At 49.2% G+C, this 15821-nt stretch overlaps 1 protein-coding gene across 1 annotated transcript; it reads right to left on the bottom strand.

Moving 5' to 3' along the window:
• Positions 1-681: 681 nt before the first annotated feature.
• PLEK2 (pleckstrin 2) lies at positions 682-15209 on the bottom strand. The gene is made up of 9 exons (XM_054567401.1): positions 15159-15209; positions 6916-7080; positions 5792-5973; positions 4542-4633; positions 4086-4273; positions 3753-3854; positions 2573-2656; positions 1564-1642; positions 682-809 (listed from the first exon to the last, which is right to left on the bottom strand). The coding sequence occupies exons 1-9, from the start codon at positions 15198-15200 to the stop codon at positions 682-684; spliced, it is 1062 nt and encodes a 353-aa protein (XP_054423376.1). The 5' UTR covers positions 15201-15209.
• Between the last annotated feature and the right edge of the window lie 612 nt (positions 15210-15821).

Below are 15821 nucleotides of genomic sequence, written 5' to 3'. Positions count from 1 at the left end.
TAAAGCTACAATTTCACCTTTTTTTTTCTGTTTGGTATGTGTGCCTAATCTCTTCAACTGAGTCCATGATTTTTCTGGGATGTATATTGTTTACAAAAGCTTATTTTTCAAAGGAAAACAATAGTCTTTAAATGTTCAGCAAAGTTTTGCCACCATCCCCACTTTACAATGAAGCACAACTTAATCAAAGATCACTTGAGATGTCTTCATAATCACCTTGCTTAATTTGTATAACTTCAACCATGAAAAACCTTTGAAAACTAGGAAATAAAAGGGAATTCTAATAGCCAGGAACAAATGTCGACTTCTACTAACTCAAAGAAGGAGTCAAAGAGTTGCAAACAGCATTTCAGAGAGAGCCACCATAAGACTAGCATTTTATTTAGTATTATACATGGCTGGTTAGTGTTATCAGGAAAGCCTATGTTGGTGGCCAAAGAGTGAATGGCTGGCTGTGGTAATTGACCGAAGTCAAGATGCTGATGCTTACTGGCTGTTCTAGCATTTCTGGGTTAACATAAAGATGGGGAAGGAAATAGCACCATTACTGACTGCACTCTAAGGAATTCCACCAATCTCATTCTAAAACAGTACAAAATAAAGTCTTAACACAGTCATCTTCCAGGAAACTCTGTCATCTGGGAGGTGGGAGGAATCCTGGTTTGTTCCCTTGGGTTCTTGTCACGTTAGCTTTTTTATAGCTTGAATCCACTCAGCTCGCTCAGCATTGCTGCTGGCCTGGATATAATAGTGTATGTCATCTTTAGTAATGATTTTGAAGAGATTTCCCTGGACATTCCCTTTAACACCTAGGCAGAAAAAAAGAAAATCAATGAGTAAATATCCATGTCTGCTTTCTACTGAAACCAGCTGAAAATCAACTGACACAGACAAAAACAAATAATGAAGTGCTTAATAAACACCAATGTATATGGTTGAGGAAGCCCACCAGATGCATGCTTTCCTCTTTTCCTCCTTTCCTCCCATTTCCTTTCCCTCTCCTGTGTCTTAAGGCCTGCCAGTGGTATATCCGGACATCCTTGGAAGCCCTCTTGGCCTGCTGCCCACACTGACCATAGATCTACAATTTCATTCACATCAAAGATTGCACTGTGTTTACAGAAAAATCAGGCACAGATTTGGGGTTTGACTTTAACTTCTTTGAACCTCAATTTCCACATCCATTCAAAAGGTAATAATACTACCTTCCTACCCTACCTGGCTTTTGTGAAATTACTGGGATAATAGATATTAAAATGTTTTGCTAACTCTTAAACACTGTGTAACCTATTATTATTCTTAGGTGGAAGCTTATGGGCAAGTAAACAAACTGAAAGGAAAGAACATTAAAGACAAGGATTGCACAGTTGTAGTATTAAAACACTAAGAACACATGCCCTTTTCTCTAATTCTGAAACTGGCTTCAAAACTCATACCGTTCATCATCTCATTGAGAAAGCCCTACTCAGCTCCATAGCTCAGCCCTTCGCCAGCAGAGCATTACTGAGAGCGCAGGAGGGAGGCCCCTGAGGTCTTCAGGCCGGGACTGAAGTTGCACCTTACCAGTGGGAACACCATTATCCTCCAGAGCAGACACGAGTGAACCACGAAGAGAAAACCCACCCACTGGCCGGTTCTCTTCCTGCAGAGAAAAGGGCATCTGGTTAGGAATTGTGTGGACAGACCAAAAGGAAGACGTGCACTCTCACTATAATCACCCTCAGTCATGCCAGCCAGAGACACCAGTGAGAGTCATTCATGAGAGAAGATGAGGCTGAACCTGGACATCATGGGGTCAAGTTATAAGCACCGCTGAGGAAGTTTGGGCTTCTTTGTTTCCCACCAGCAGCCTCAGTGCCTCACCCCTCCCTGGCCCTTGGCTCTCACTGCACCTGGCAGGGTCCAAGGGCCTCCTTCAAGCTCCTTCACATTCTGGCCTTAGGGCAGAGGTTCCTGACTGAAGCTCAGGGAGGAAGGAACTGCCCAGTCTTCACTCTTTCAAAACGTGAATGAAAATCATACACCTGCCAACAACAAGGTTGAACAGGCCAGCTCAAAGGCCATTTTTCTTTTCTTTGGACTGAAATTGGATCAATTCAGCATGCAGTAATACTTACTATCTGAAACTCAGAACAGCAATTCTTTGATCAGTTAGAAAAAAAGAAAATTAGTAAATTATGGCTTAAATACTATGTAGTAAAACAAAGTTTTCAAAACAGTGGTGGGGACAAGAGCAACCTCTTGAGGAGGGGACAGAATTCATGGAATCTGTGGATGGAAAAGGGTGAAGGGCGTAGGAAGCACCTCCCCAGCAGCACAGCAAGCTTTGGAGTGGCTAAAAGACGCTTTTCCTTGCAAAATAATGAAGATCCCCTGAGCAGGCCAAAGCATGATGAAAGAAAAGAGTGATCATACTTTTTGGAAGAGAAGCTTGGATTGGGGAAGGAAAGGCATAGTGTGGTGGAAATTATGGTTGGGATGCTGAGAGAAAATCGAGCCAGCCGTCTGCTATGCTCGGGAGAGAAGTATCTGGAAGTCTCACATGGGTACCATGTGAGCCTGGGGTACCCACTTTGGAAGGGTCGTAGTAATGCAGGAAAGCCGGGTCCTTCCTCAGAACAAAGCGCCGCACCTTCCAGTTCTTCCTCTTGTGGCCCTGAGGTAAAGTAAGTGTGCAAGGCTCAGTGGGGACAGCTCTAAGCGCCTTCCTCGCACTTCCTTGTATCAAATGCCAAACTCCCAAGCCAGCTGCTCCGAAGGGACTTTCTAAAAGCCTGCCAGAGACTCAAGGATTGCAGTGACGTGTCATGGACTTCCCTGCTCAGTGACACTTAGCAAAAACACTGCCACATGTAGTTGGGTTGACAGAGCCAAAGAGGCTCAGTGCTGAAGGTGAGGGGGAGCGTTACCTGGACATCAGTCAGGGCACGAGGAAGACAGGGAGGCACCAGGTGTCAACTGGACTGAGAGCTCACAAGCAAATTTGAACCCAAGAGCATCAACTTAAGTGTCAACTTAGTCCCAAAACAAGCCTACAGCTGCATGTGTGTACATCCACACATATACAGGAAGAACCACTTTAACATTTTGCACCAGAAAATGTAAGAATTGATCAATCAGGTGGTAAAACCCAAAAGTGTAGGACACTCTGTCAGGCACAGGTAGAGATCCTGCAGGTGTGCTGGGACAAAGGCTGTCTCGCGGTGACCAGGGCTGCTCTCACAAACATGGCCGAGGTCTGTTTGAAAACACGGCAATCACCCTGTAAAATGTCATCTTCAACCTACTGAAGTAGGAGGAGAAAATACTTTTTGTTCAGAAAGTGTATCAAGGGGGCGTGTGGAGTCCCACAGAAGAAGGCAGAGACCCCAGAAAGCCTCAGGGCGCAGGAGGCAGCAAACGCAACACACCTGCCCAGAGACAATGCCCTTCCAGACAAATATGTGAACTGCTCAGTGACATAGATGTTGATTTTTAATGTTATGATAATTACTTGTGTGTATCTTTTCCCTGAATACCCCTGTGTCTGGGACTGTGTGTGCACGTGTGTGTATATGTGTGGGGTCACACGCGTGGGGGCCTTGGAGGCCAGAGTCACGGCCTCCAGGCGGCTGGCTGCTGGGCTCCTGCTTTAGCTCATTCTGCTGATAGCGCCCTCTAGCAGCCTCAGCCCTTCCCAGCCTTCGGGGGAATTCCTCCCTCCCACGAGTTTGAGAAATGTCCGTCTCCTCCCTGCTCTGAGGCAGCCATACCTGCTTGGCCAGGTAGCCTTGTTTTATCACCGTACCACTTAACTCCATGGTGCTGAGATTCATTTCCTCCTTGGGACTTGTCTTCTCCTTGTAGCTCTCAGCCTAGTGGGAAGAACAGAGCAAGGACTCCGTCACAAAATGTACCAGTTACAGGCTAAGGGGCTCCCACAGGGAAAGGGAAATCCTCCACACAGAACCCGCTCCACCTGGGGGGTGAACCGGTCCCTCCAACCGGAGGCTCCTCTCTCATGACTGTGGACCCCCTTGCCGCCACTCTGTGTCCTCTTCCTTCCCTCTGCCCAGGTGACAAGAGGAACATGTTCCATAACTTACAAACGTGTATAGGGCTGTGGAATCGTCCAGGAACTGCTCAGCCAGATCGTTAGAGCGAATGGCTCCCACGCTTCGGGCGCCCACTGGCCTGAGGAAGTTCTCCTCCATGAGCACGGAGGCCAGGGTCACGGCCTCCAGACGGTTGGCTGCAAAGCTGTTGGAGATGAGCCAGTCCACTAGAGAGGAGCCTGCATCGGGTCAAGGACGGCGCCAGTCAGATGTCAGGCTACAGGCCAGCTTCCTCCAGGATGCCTGGCTGTGACCTCATTGACTTTAACCTCCGGGGCAGCTTGGGGCTCTACACAAGAGCAGACCAAAGGTCGCATCCACTACGCAGAGCTATGGCCACGCCCACAGTTCTGGCCTCAGTGCAAGATGGTCAAGCACAGAGGAGCCCCAGATTGCCATGCCCCAGGTCTCCACCGCCCGGCCTGGCCCCTGAGAGGAAGGGCTCACCTATGAAGGTCTTTTTGTAGGTGCTTCCCTGCTCCATGTTGGGGCTTGGCCGGATTCCACTGGTGCTGTCGTGCATCTTGTCCACGATGCGACTACACGGAAGCAAGGCAAAGGAGAGGGGACCCTCATCACACTGACAGATATGAGAAAGGGTCCAAGGGTCATTGCTAAGGGTTTTAAGCAAGTGGCAAACAGTGAGGTACATATCACGAAGAAAAATGGCTCAGAATTTGAGAGGTAGGGTTTTAGATCATTTCTTCTTGTTCATGTAAATGTTCGAATACCTCTGTACTAGACGAGTATTGCTTTTGTAGTAAAAACTAAAGAGCTGTGACTTTTAATTTAAAAACAAAGGAATGTACAGTGATTCTCTGTGATCTATAGCATAGAGTCCAAACTCCTGCAACTACTTCTCAAAGTCATTCATCGCTTGAACCCACACTTTGCTGCGGGAAACACCTCTGACCTCCCCCCGCACTCACCATGGCTTAGGAAGCACCATCAAGATCTCGGGGCCAGGAATGGAGGGTTTTGGCAAGCCCAGGAATGGACTCACACTGCGTCTGTGACGGGTATAACACTTCTGCTGCGGGGGAGGTCAGGGGTGTTTCCTGAAAATGGGCTGTTGTAACCGTTCCCATCATGGGATCTCCTTTCATATACCCCTACTCTGTAGTATCACCTCCACCCCTGACCTGCTTTCCTTCTGTTCTGTGGGAAGAGTCCTGCCACCGATGGAAGATCTTTTCTCATTTTCTACTTACGTACTTGGGCTGGAAAGCCCCGTTTGATCACCTGTGCCTCTAGTGCAGCATATGCCATGCAGTAGGCACTCAAAGACTATTTCTTGAGTGAATGAATGAATACATGAGGAACTCCACAGGGCAAGAATGCAGCTGCTACCAGAACACATCATTCTTGCCACAGGTTGCAAACATGCCCCATGCTCGGTGAGTGGAGATTCCTGGGGCGCAAGCGCCCGGGCTGACATTGGAGGAAAGCTCTCAAGATGCTGAGATGGGCTGAAGCAGCAGAGGCCCCAAAGGGTTACACAGGAGCAGGGCGGGTAGGCAGGGCCATTCCCAGGCAGAGAAAGTAATACAACTGGGACAGTGACAGCAAAAGGTGCTGAAGCACATAGCGGTAGCAGTCAGGCCTGAGGAGCAAGAACGGGGCCCCAGCCCACTGCACACAGACAGGAGGGGCTGCTGCAAAGCCCGGCCGAGTGAGGGCCGGGGCCGGACACTCACTGCAGGCTGATGTGAGGGGGCAGCTTGAAGGAGTTTCTCTGCATGTGGAGTTGCTGCACCTTCCCCGGCTGCCCAGCATGAATAGCACCTGTGATCTCAAAGGCCCAGGCGTCCCTGTCTTCTCGAGAACAGGCCTCCAGGAAGTATTCTGTGGATGTTTGAGTCTTCAGCTTAATGAGGAACTGCGGGAAGAGACAGCCAGCAACCTTCATAAATCTAGCAACGTTATTAGGAACTGAGCTTCATTCCTCAGAAAGTTTTCACCAGTCCCTTCTCTCACTCAAAACTTTCTATGGCTCCCCATTCCCTCCACCTGGCCCCAGCCATTTTCCGCTGCTCCCTCAGCGCACACTTTGCTCCTGCCACACCGGCCATCCATCGACATCTCCCTATCTATCCTTCCCTCTCCCCTTACTTTTGCTTAAGACCTTCCCCGGTCTGGAATGCCTGCCTCTTTCCTCCTTTAAATCTTTGCCCAGATCTCTATTTCTCTAAAAGCCATTCCTGACCCAGACGTCTTCCTCCGCTTCGGGATGCGGTGTTCTCCACTGCTGATAATGTTTAAAACATTTGAAATGCTGAATGTTTTTCAGTTAACCACTTGCTTTCATAATAAGATTATTAACTCAGGAAGAAGTGATCTCACCATTGTTTTCCTCGACTCCTCCAAGCCTAGCAAATTTCTTGGCACATACTGGGCCTTGGAGAAACGGTTGAGGCAGATACTTTCTGATGGCAGAGTGGAAGCTGCCCCTGACTTTTGGAACATGCACCCCTTGGGGACAAAAGCCATCATACTGAACCCCAAGATAGCAGTCATCACTCACATTTGTGTAGTGCCTCTTAGTCTACAGTGTTTTGACAGGCCATTACCTTCAGGATGCTTGTCACAATCACGGGAGATAGTCAGGGACTATTTTTTATCCCATTTTATAGATGGGAAGGCTCGGAGAGGTTCATTACTTGCCCGAGGCCACATAGCTCATATGTGGTGCAGCCAGGGTTTGAACTAGGTTTTCCAATGGTGACTCCGCTCTTCCCATTACCCACACCACCTTCACCAGAGGCCAGAGGCGGAAGGGCCCAGGGCAGGGAGGAGCTGGGAAGCCAGAGCCTTCACTTACAGGTCGGTTTTCATACTCCAGGCAGGGGCAGGTAATGGTGCAGCCATCCAGAAGGATCTGGCCCTTGGGAGGGGTCACCTTCCGACCGCCCTCGAGCTTGTAGTACTGCAGCGTGTTCTGCCGAAGGACAAACCATCGCACCTTCCAGTTGTGGACAATGTGACCCTGAGGGCAGACAGTAGAGCCCTGCGCTGAGGTGACAGCAGGAACAACACTGTTCAGGGAGAGGCACCCCACAGAACAGGCGGCCAGTCTATGCCATGGAATAGGCGCTCCAAAAAGGAGGGTGGCATTATCTTTTTCTAGATTAATTTTATCTTTTTTTAAATATTTTCAATTCAGAAGAAAGATGAAGACTTATTTTTTACAGAACCATTTAAGAGTAAATTTTTAACATGATGCTCCATTACTTCTGAATATTTTATTGTGCATCTCCTACAAAAAGGGATGTTTCCAGTATAACCACAATACAACCATTAACATCAGGAAATTTACATTAATATATTGTTTTCAGCCAGTCCACAAACCTCGTTCAAGTTTTACCAATTGCTCTAATAATGTCTTTAATGGCCAAAGGATCCAGTTCAGCATGATATGTTTTAGTTTCATTTTCATGAAGAAAGCTCTGTCTTTATAAGGATCTGTTTGTAATCTCCCTTGAGTATGTAGCAAAGCTCTTTGGCCTTCTCATTTCCATTTAGCCTTTTTTGTGGTTATAAACCTTGAAAGACACTGCAAAGTATACAGAAGAGAAACCTCTATTTCCAGGACACAGCCATCGCTAACATTCTGTATTTCCTTCCATGTTTTTTTTTTTCCTTCTAGTATTTACTTTCCAGTTTTTTAAAAAGTCAGGACCATATTACATATACTTTTATTTTCTAGATTTTGTTTTATTGAGCTTTGCTGAGCATTGTTTCATACCATTAAATTTCTTTAAAACATTTTTTTTTCTTTTAAAGAGTTTATTTACTTATTTTTAGAGAGAAGAGAGGGAGGGGGAAAGAGAGGGAGAGAAACATGGATGTGTGAGAGAAACGTCCATCAGTTGCCTCTCACATGCTCCCAACTAAGTACCTGGTCTGCAACCCAGACATGCGCCCTGACAGGGAATCAAACCAGTGGCCTTTTGGTTCGCAGGCAGGCACTCAATCCACTGAGCCACACCAGCCTGGGCTAAAACATATTTTTAAATGACCACTAAGTGGAGGCATTATTTACTTATCAATCTCCTGTGTTTGTAACTGAGGTTGTTTTGTTGGTTACAGTATTATAAACAATTCTGCAATGAATATCCTTGAGCATAAATTTTGATCTTCAGCTCTCATTATTCTTTTCCTTAGTATATATTCCTAGAAGACTATTACTAGTCAAAGGATGTGGGCAATTTGTATGTAAAGTGGAAGCCACACACGGTCGACCAGTGCTAAGGATGCCATCAGTCTACCAGGCTTGGTGCAGCAAGCCTAAGAGGCAGGGTAGTCGGGGGGGCTCTCAGGTGGGCCAAAGAGCCAATGGATAGGATAATCAGATCAAGGCTGAGGGTCTGTTTCTAGAACAGAGCAAAGGATGGGGGAATATCTGCGGAGGAATCAGAAAGGAATGGATTTAGAACTCACTCTTGGGAACAACTTTCTTGGCATATCTTCCTCAGCAGAGCCCAATACGGGCTAGACTCTAACCAAGAGAGATGCATTTTATCTCAATCAGAGACCATTTCCCCGATTCACTCATTTCCTCACCTAGCGTGTATTCATCTCAAAGGCTGCTGCTCCTCCTGCATCTGTGGTGCTGTGACTATTCCACGCTCAGCACATGCGGTGAGGGAGCCAAAGTTGTAATAAGGAGCTGCCCTCGTCAGCACTGGCCTGCACCCAAACAGAATTTATGGTGGCAACTAAATCAAACTTTCAACAAAGTTAACCTGGCAAGAGTTCATTAATACGTCTAAGGGTTACCATGCTACATGATCAAACTGTTCACCTGAGAGCACTTAGGCAGCCAAGTGGAATTTTACATTTTTGTTCTTCTCATTCCGTCTAGTACTTAGAATCCATGTGTAATGTGACAGTGGACAGCTTTCCTTGACATGGCAGATACATTTAAAGACACAAAAAATATTTGTCTCCGATTCCTTAGCAGCTGGGCTTCTCTACTGCTCTCCACCCACTAGCTTTTCCCGATGACCCCCCGGCTGAGAGCCCTCAGCACCGTGTGAGCAGTAAATTGCTGGCACACAAGATCGCGGCTGGTGCACGAGGGGGAGAACGCCGTCTAAGCCGAGGGTCTGGGCGCTGGTGTGAGGCAGAGGAGAGAGGGTGAAACAATCTTAAAACTTAGAACACGGGTGTTGTGAGCTGAATTACGTCTCCCCCGCCCCAATATTCATGCGTTGAAACCCTAACTCCCACTACTTCAGAACGTGACTCGATTCAAAGATAAGGCCTTTTAAGAGGTGATTAGGTTAAAGTAAGGCATTAGTTGAACCGTAATCTAATCTGGAAATTTGGACACACAGAAGGATGCCGGGGAGACAGACATGTGCACAGAGGAAAGACCATGTGAAGACTCTGAAAGAAGGTGGCCATGTGCAAGCTGAAGAGAGGCCTCAGAAGAAACCAATCCTGCTGCTACCCTGACCTCAGACGCTAGCCTCCAGAACTGTGAGAAAATAAATCTCTGTTGTTCAAGCTGTCCTGTCTGTGGCATTTTGTTACAGCAGCCCTAGCAAGTTAAATCAATGGGGAAAGGAGAAACGGGGCTGGAGATGTTACAGAGAAAAGTGTAACTAACAGATGTTGAGCAGAACCAGCCAATAAGGAGATACTGTATTTTCCTGGACAAAAATGCTACATTTCCCAGAATCCCCCAGTGCAAAGGGAAAAGGAAGGTGACTAAGTTGAAACCAGTCCCTTGTATGGAGCATCAAGGCCTGTTTGGAAGCAACCAAATATAAGAAACAGGAATTTTTGGCAAGGGCGTTGTAGAAAAACAGGTTCTTCTCTTCTGACACCAACCCCAGGGGTATCAGGTACAAGTGGCAAACAGTGTCAGCAGTGGTTTCCACTAGAGACGGGCTGTTGGGTGCTTTTGTCTGGCTGCAGCGTCCCTGGCTGGACAGCACCCGAGCCAGGTTCTCTGGGCTTCCCAAATGTCCCTGAGCTCCTTACTATCTGTCATTCTCCCTGAAACCCCTACTACTGTTCAAACTTGCTAGTGGCACGAGTCATGAGCAGCTAAGAGTCCTGGCTGCTGGCGGATGAGGCAGGTCTGAGGAGAAAGGCTCGTGAGAAAAGATTTACTGGGTAGGAAGAAAACTCAAAGCAGCTGCTGACCCTCAAAAAAAATGTTCAGGTTCTTTGACCCAATAATTCCAGTTATGGGGATCTGTGCTAAGGACTGAGACACTTGCAGGATCATGACTTATAAAGTAAAAAAAATGCACAAATATTCCAATGTGTAACAATTCCGTGTGGCTGCAGTAGAGGGACTGCAGTCCTCACAGGTGGTCGGAGGGGCCACCGGGGAGCCCCAGGGTCAGACCCAGCTGTGTGAGCCACCAAAGGCCAGAGCAGCCTGGTCTCTGACATGAGCAAAGCACTTTTACTTACACTACTTCTTATGAACCCTAGGAAGAATTCTACTGGTTATTTTAGGAAATTTCTGGAAAGTTCCTGTTTCTGCACTGCCACAGTGAGGTCAGAGCGATCTTTTTAACAGGAGAAATTACACTTGTCATCTGTCTGCCTAAAAGTCTTCGAAGACTCCCCTCTGGCCACTGTATAAAGATCAAACTCCACAGCACAGAACCTGAAGCCACTGGGCCCTCATCACTTCGCCTGTCCCTTCCTCACAGCCTCTGAACCCCATCCACCTAGAACTACTTGGAGTTTTCCAGAAGTTGCAGCAGTTTTCTAGCCGCCCTTCTGTGCCTTCCTAACGTGGCCAACTCTGTAAAACCTTCACGACTCAGCCCCAGGATCTGCTCCTCAGGGAGCCTACCGAACCCTACTCCACCCTCCTCCACTGCCTCGGAATGAGCTCCATCCTCCCTCTGAGCTCTTCCGGGGGGTCTGCCTCACACCTTATGTTAGTTATTTCTTGTTGTGCGAAGCAGGCCACCCTGGAGCCCGCGGCTCAGGGGGAGGGCGCTGGGATAATCCACAAGATGGGAAGAGAACAGCATTACCCGTGCTCTACAGAGAAGCCACACCATGCTCAGAGCGTCTAAGGGACTGGTCCAAAGTCATCAGGCAAAGGGAGTCAGAGACCAAAAATCCAGTGGTATAAGCTGAACAGGGTCCTCTACCTGGGCAGCCCCCTCCGTCTCTGGGCTCCCTGACTGTAAGTGGCTGGCTGGGGCTGTAACCCAGCCTCACCATCAGGAGCTTAGAGGTCCCAAAGCTTCTTCAGGGGGAAGGAGAAGAGTCCATAAGATGGGAAGCTGGGATGGCAACCCTGGCCTGGGCTTAAAAGGCACAGAATGCCATAGCTGGAGGGACCCTTTGAATAAGCCTATACACTCCCTGTAATGATAAAGAAACTGAGTCTCAGAAAGGCACTATGGGTTGAATTATATCCCCCAAAAGGTACAGAAGTCTTAACACCTGGTACCATTGAATGTGATCTTATTTGGAAACACAGATGTAATCGGATTAAGATAAAGCCATACTGGATTAGGGTGGCCCTCATGACACTAATATGACTAGTGTCCTTATAAGAGAGGAAAATGTGCACACTGAGAGACACAAGGAGAACATGGTCATGTGCCAATGGAGGCAGAGATCGCAGAGATGCATCTGCAAGCCAAGGAATGCCAAAGTTTGCCTGCGTGACATAATAGAAAGCACATATACTGGGGTCTGCCCCTGTTTCTGGCACAGAGCTCCTGAAAACTTTGGACTTTCCCAGGTGACAGCAGTGTCTTTTGTTCTAACGCGGCACCGCTGGGTGGGCTCCTGCATAGAAGCCCACCACTGGAAAACCCAAGCCATGATTAGAAGTTTAGAAGTTTCAGCCTTACACCCCCATCCTCTTGAGAAAGGGGAGGGGCTGAAAATGGGGTTGATGATCAATCATGCCTATGCGATGAAGCCCCCATAAAATCCCGAAAGTATGGCGTTCAGGGGGCTTCTGGGTTGGTGAACACTGGGAGAGCAGTGTGCTCAGAGAGGCCTGGGAGCTCCGCGCCCCTTCCCACGCCCCGCCCTACAGAGCGCCTGTCTCTGGTGGTTTATCTGCGTCCTTTATCACGTTCTTTAGCAAACTGGTAAAGATAAATTAGTGTTTCCTTGCGTTCTTCGAGCCACTCTTGGAAATTAATCATATCCGAGGAGGGGGACACTGGAACCGCCCATCCGTAGCTGTTCAGAAGCACAGCGGGCAGCCCAGGCTCGTGACAAGTAGCTGCAGTGTGTGCGTGCGTCCGGGGTGGGCAGTCGCGTGGGACGGAGCCCTCAGCCTGCGGAATCTGACACTGTCTCCGGATAGACAGTGTCAGAACTGAGTCACACTGTGGGACACCCAGCTGGTGTAGCAGAGAATTGCTTGGTGTGGGGAGAAGTCTCCACACACTTGGTGACCAGGAGAGTGCGAAGTGAAGTGTTTTGTGCAAAGGTAAAGGAGACTCGCAGGATAAACACACACACACACGGTAGGAAAGAGCTAGGTTTTTCTCTACATGGGAAGGAAAAGTTGGGGTTTTTCCTGTACAGCCTCCAAATACCAGAAGCAAAAGAGCCGAGGAAGAGTCCCCCCTCCAGGTCTCAGGCAGAGCGTGGCTCTGCCAGCACCTCGACCTCAGGCTCCTAGCCTCCGGAGCTCCTTATAGTTTTCTCTCATCTGTATTTTTTTGCCTCATACTTTTACTCTTTCAGTTATAATATTATGAACATGTTAAACATCTGCATAACCATAATTTACATAATAATTTGTCTCTTTAGGGGGATATATAGGTGTTTTCCAATTTTTCACTACCTAAATAATACTTTGTTCATAAACGTTTGATGAGGTTCCTTTGAGATAGAACCCCGCTAATGAAACGTCCCGGCCAAAGCGCGTTCCCACGGCCATGGCGTTTTCCAAGAGCGCTATTCAGGGCATGTGCAGGGTGGCGGCGCCAGAAGCGCGTCGGGCTCCTCTGAAAGGAAAAGCAGTCCTACCCCACCGATCCTGGCTTCCTACCCGCTCGTCCTCCTTTAAAGCCAGGCCTAGTGAGCACCCTGCGTTTTGTCTGGAGCTCTAATTCTTTCCTGCCTGGGCAGGATTAGGAGCCAAATCCTTCATGCCCCTGCCTGCCCCTGCTTCACCCTCACTGCTGATGACTCTTCTGAACGCTGGGCTTCCAGCTTGAGCCCCGCCCCCCGCCCCCAACCTGCAAACCCTCCTAAATCTATGGAATCTCACGGGGCGCAGCCCTCCAGTGGACACGGGGGCTGCCCGAAAAGGGGATATGTGGGAGAGAATAAGTTGAGATCGGTCATAGGCAGGGGCACGGGGCCTCCTCTCTCACCTCGCAGGAAAGGGTGTGGCTTCTGCTTGCCTCAGGGTCAGGCTCCAAACTCCTGTCTTTGGGTTTGGCTGGAAGGAGCATTCTGTACCTATTTTGGCCAGGCCCTATGTGGGGGTTTCTGGGTCAGACCTGTTGACTGCCCTCACTTCCCTGCACTCTGGACTCTGTAAGCTAAACACCCAGTACTGGCAGCCTGTCCAGAGGGGAGTTCACACCCTTCCTTGCCTTTCATTGTCCCCTGACTCTGCATGGTGGCAGCGGTGGGGAATCATGTAAATTAACCCCTGGGAACAGGGGGAGGCCCACAGGGCCCATCTGAAGGGGGTTGTCCCCCACAGGCACCGACCAGGACCCAACTATCCCAACAATCAGCAATGCCCACCAAAAGCCCCTGCCCAACTCAATGCCTTGCCTCAATCTTCAGAAGTTCCTCCACAGGTGGCCTCTCTGAGGTGCACCTGCCTCTGCAAACTGAAGGGACCAGCCTATGACTTTAATCACAGTGGCATGAAGCAGGTATGGAATTTTGTACCTGCCTGTATCCAGTCTGACCCTTGATCTGGTATTAACCTACCAGCAGTCCTCTGCTTACAGTTTTGAGCAAACAACACACCCACCCTCCTATATCAAACAAGATGTGATATAACATGGCTCTGTTACCTACGGACCGCCTGAGACTTCAGGGCTGATCTGGCAGCCCGAGGAGGCAATGGGAGAACCGCATCATCCCTCTTCATCCAGCCTCCTCCCAAAGCCGTACACCCAACAAAATAGCCAAAAGGCTCATCCCCAGGACTTATGCTCCACTACTATGCTAGTGTAAATGCTGAGCACGACCATCAATGCCAAAAGAATTTTGTAACATCAAATTTCTTCTTGCACCTCCTCTAGGCTCATTTTCTACCTTGATCCTCTGTGTCTGTTTTGGTCTGGCCTCCTGCTTGCTGTGGGAAAGCCCACACGAGGTGATGAGCAAGCACTGAGGGTAGAGGTTCCAATCCTAGCTGTTACTAGCCCTGGGGTTCAGGGCCAACGATTTCATCTTCCTGACCCTCAGTTTCCTCATCTGCAATAGGGCAATAACAATGCCCACCCCATGGTGGACATGGAAAGGTTTGGGGTCAACCTGGGTTGGTTTGATCCTGCTCGTTCACCAGCTAACAGCCAGATCCTGAGCAAGTTACCTTGCCTTTTTGAGCTCTGTTTTTGAGAACAGGGAGGCCATGTGGTACTACCACCTGTAGGGTTGCTGGGAGGGGTTAAAGGAGAAAACGTCCAGGACTGGTGCACAGTAAGAGCTTAAGAAGCACAGGCTTCCTCCTTGCTCATGGGTTATTGTGAAGCATACAGGCATGCATTCCATGGGCCGGCGTGGTGAACTATAGGGCACGCTTATGTTGTTTTAATCCATCGTATTTAAGTACTATATACTCTTCACATTTTAGTAAGTTGTTGTACTGAAGATATCCACTTTGCAGCCACCACCCGCACGCCATCTGCACTAACTGATCGGGATCGTTCCTGGTGCCCCGGCCCTTTTTCTATAGAAAGCCCACCTCCAACCGCCGTCCACCAGCTCTCCCCACGGCCATAACCCTCCCCAGCAGAGCCCCGGGCAGCCGGGCAGCCGGTACGCCTTGTGGCTCGGGCTGCAGACCCTGCTCAGGTGAGCCGGTGCCCGCGCGCCACGTGCCGCCCTGGTCAAAGTCCGGACAGGCTCCGGTGCTCTCACCCTCTTGACGAGGAAGCCTTCCTTGAGCACGCCGTCCTCCATGTCGCCACCCGCGCGTCGGCCAGGTGCGCTGCCGCCGCGCCACACGCTCCTCGGGCATGCACTCCTCTCCTTGGGAGGACTGGCCGGGCCGCTGCGCAGGAAGCGCTTCAGACCCAGCGCGGGTGCCGCCTCCCTGGCCCGAGTCCAGAGCCCGGGCTGCCGGGCGGGGGCCCAGGGAGGAAGTAAAATGAGGCTGGGATTTCTGACGATCCCCCCAACCCCACCCCACCCCCGCCCCCAAGGCGTCCTGGTCAATCCTCAGGGTACAGAGTCTGGTGACTACAGTCATCTCCTGGAGCCTTCCCGGCCCCTGCTCTCTCCAACTGGGCAGGGCGTCCCATTCAGGTGCCCCCAGCGAGCGCTGTGCCTCTTAACTATACCGGTCTTTGCCCACCTCTCCCTTCTCCCACAGCCTTAACCAGGTGTCTGCCTGGCACTTGGTATATTGCCCTTGAGTAATAGTTACAGCATGAAATAGAACAGAAAGGATTTCAGGGATTTTGAGCAGCAATTTTTCAACCTTTTTCATCTCATGGCACATAGAAACTAATTACTAAAATTCTGTGACACACCAAAAAATATGCCAATCTGACCAAAAAAAAAAAAAGTAGGCATAATTTT

The sequence above is a fragment of the Pteronotus mesoamericanus genome, unplaced genomic scaffold (assembly GCF_021234165.1).
Source record: "Pteronotus mesoamericanus isolate MK-2021 breed Mesoamerican mustached bat unplaced genomic scaffold, CSHL_Meso_final contig_182, whole genome shotgun sequence".
Lineage (NCBI taxonomy): Eukaryota > Metazoa > Chordata > Mammalia > Chiroptera > Mormoopidae > Pteronotus > Pteronotus mesoamericanus.
The sequence above is the reverse complement of the archived record's forward strand: the minus strand, read 5'-3'. Positions and strand labels throughout refer to the sequence as shown.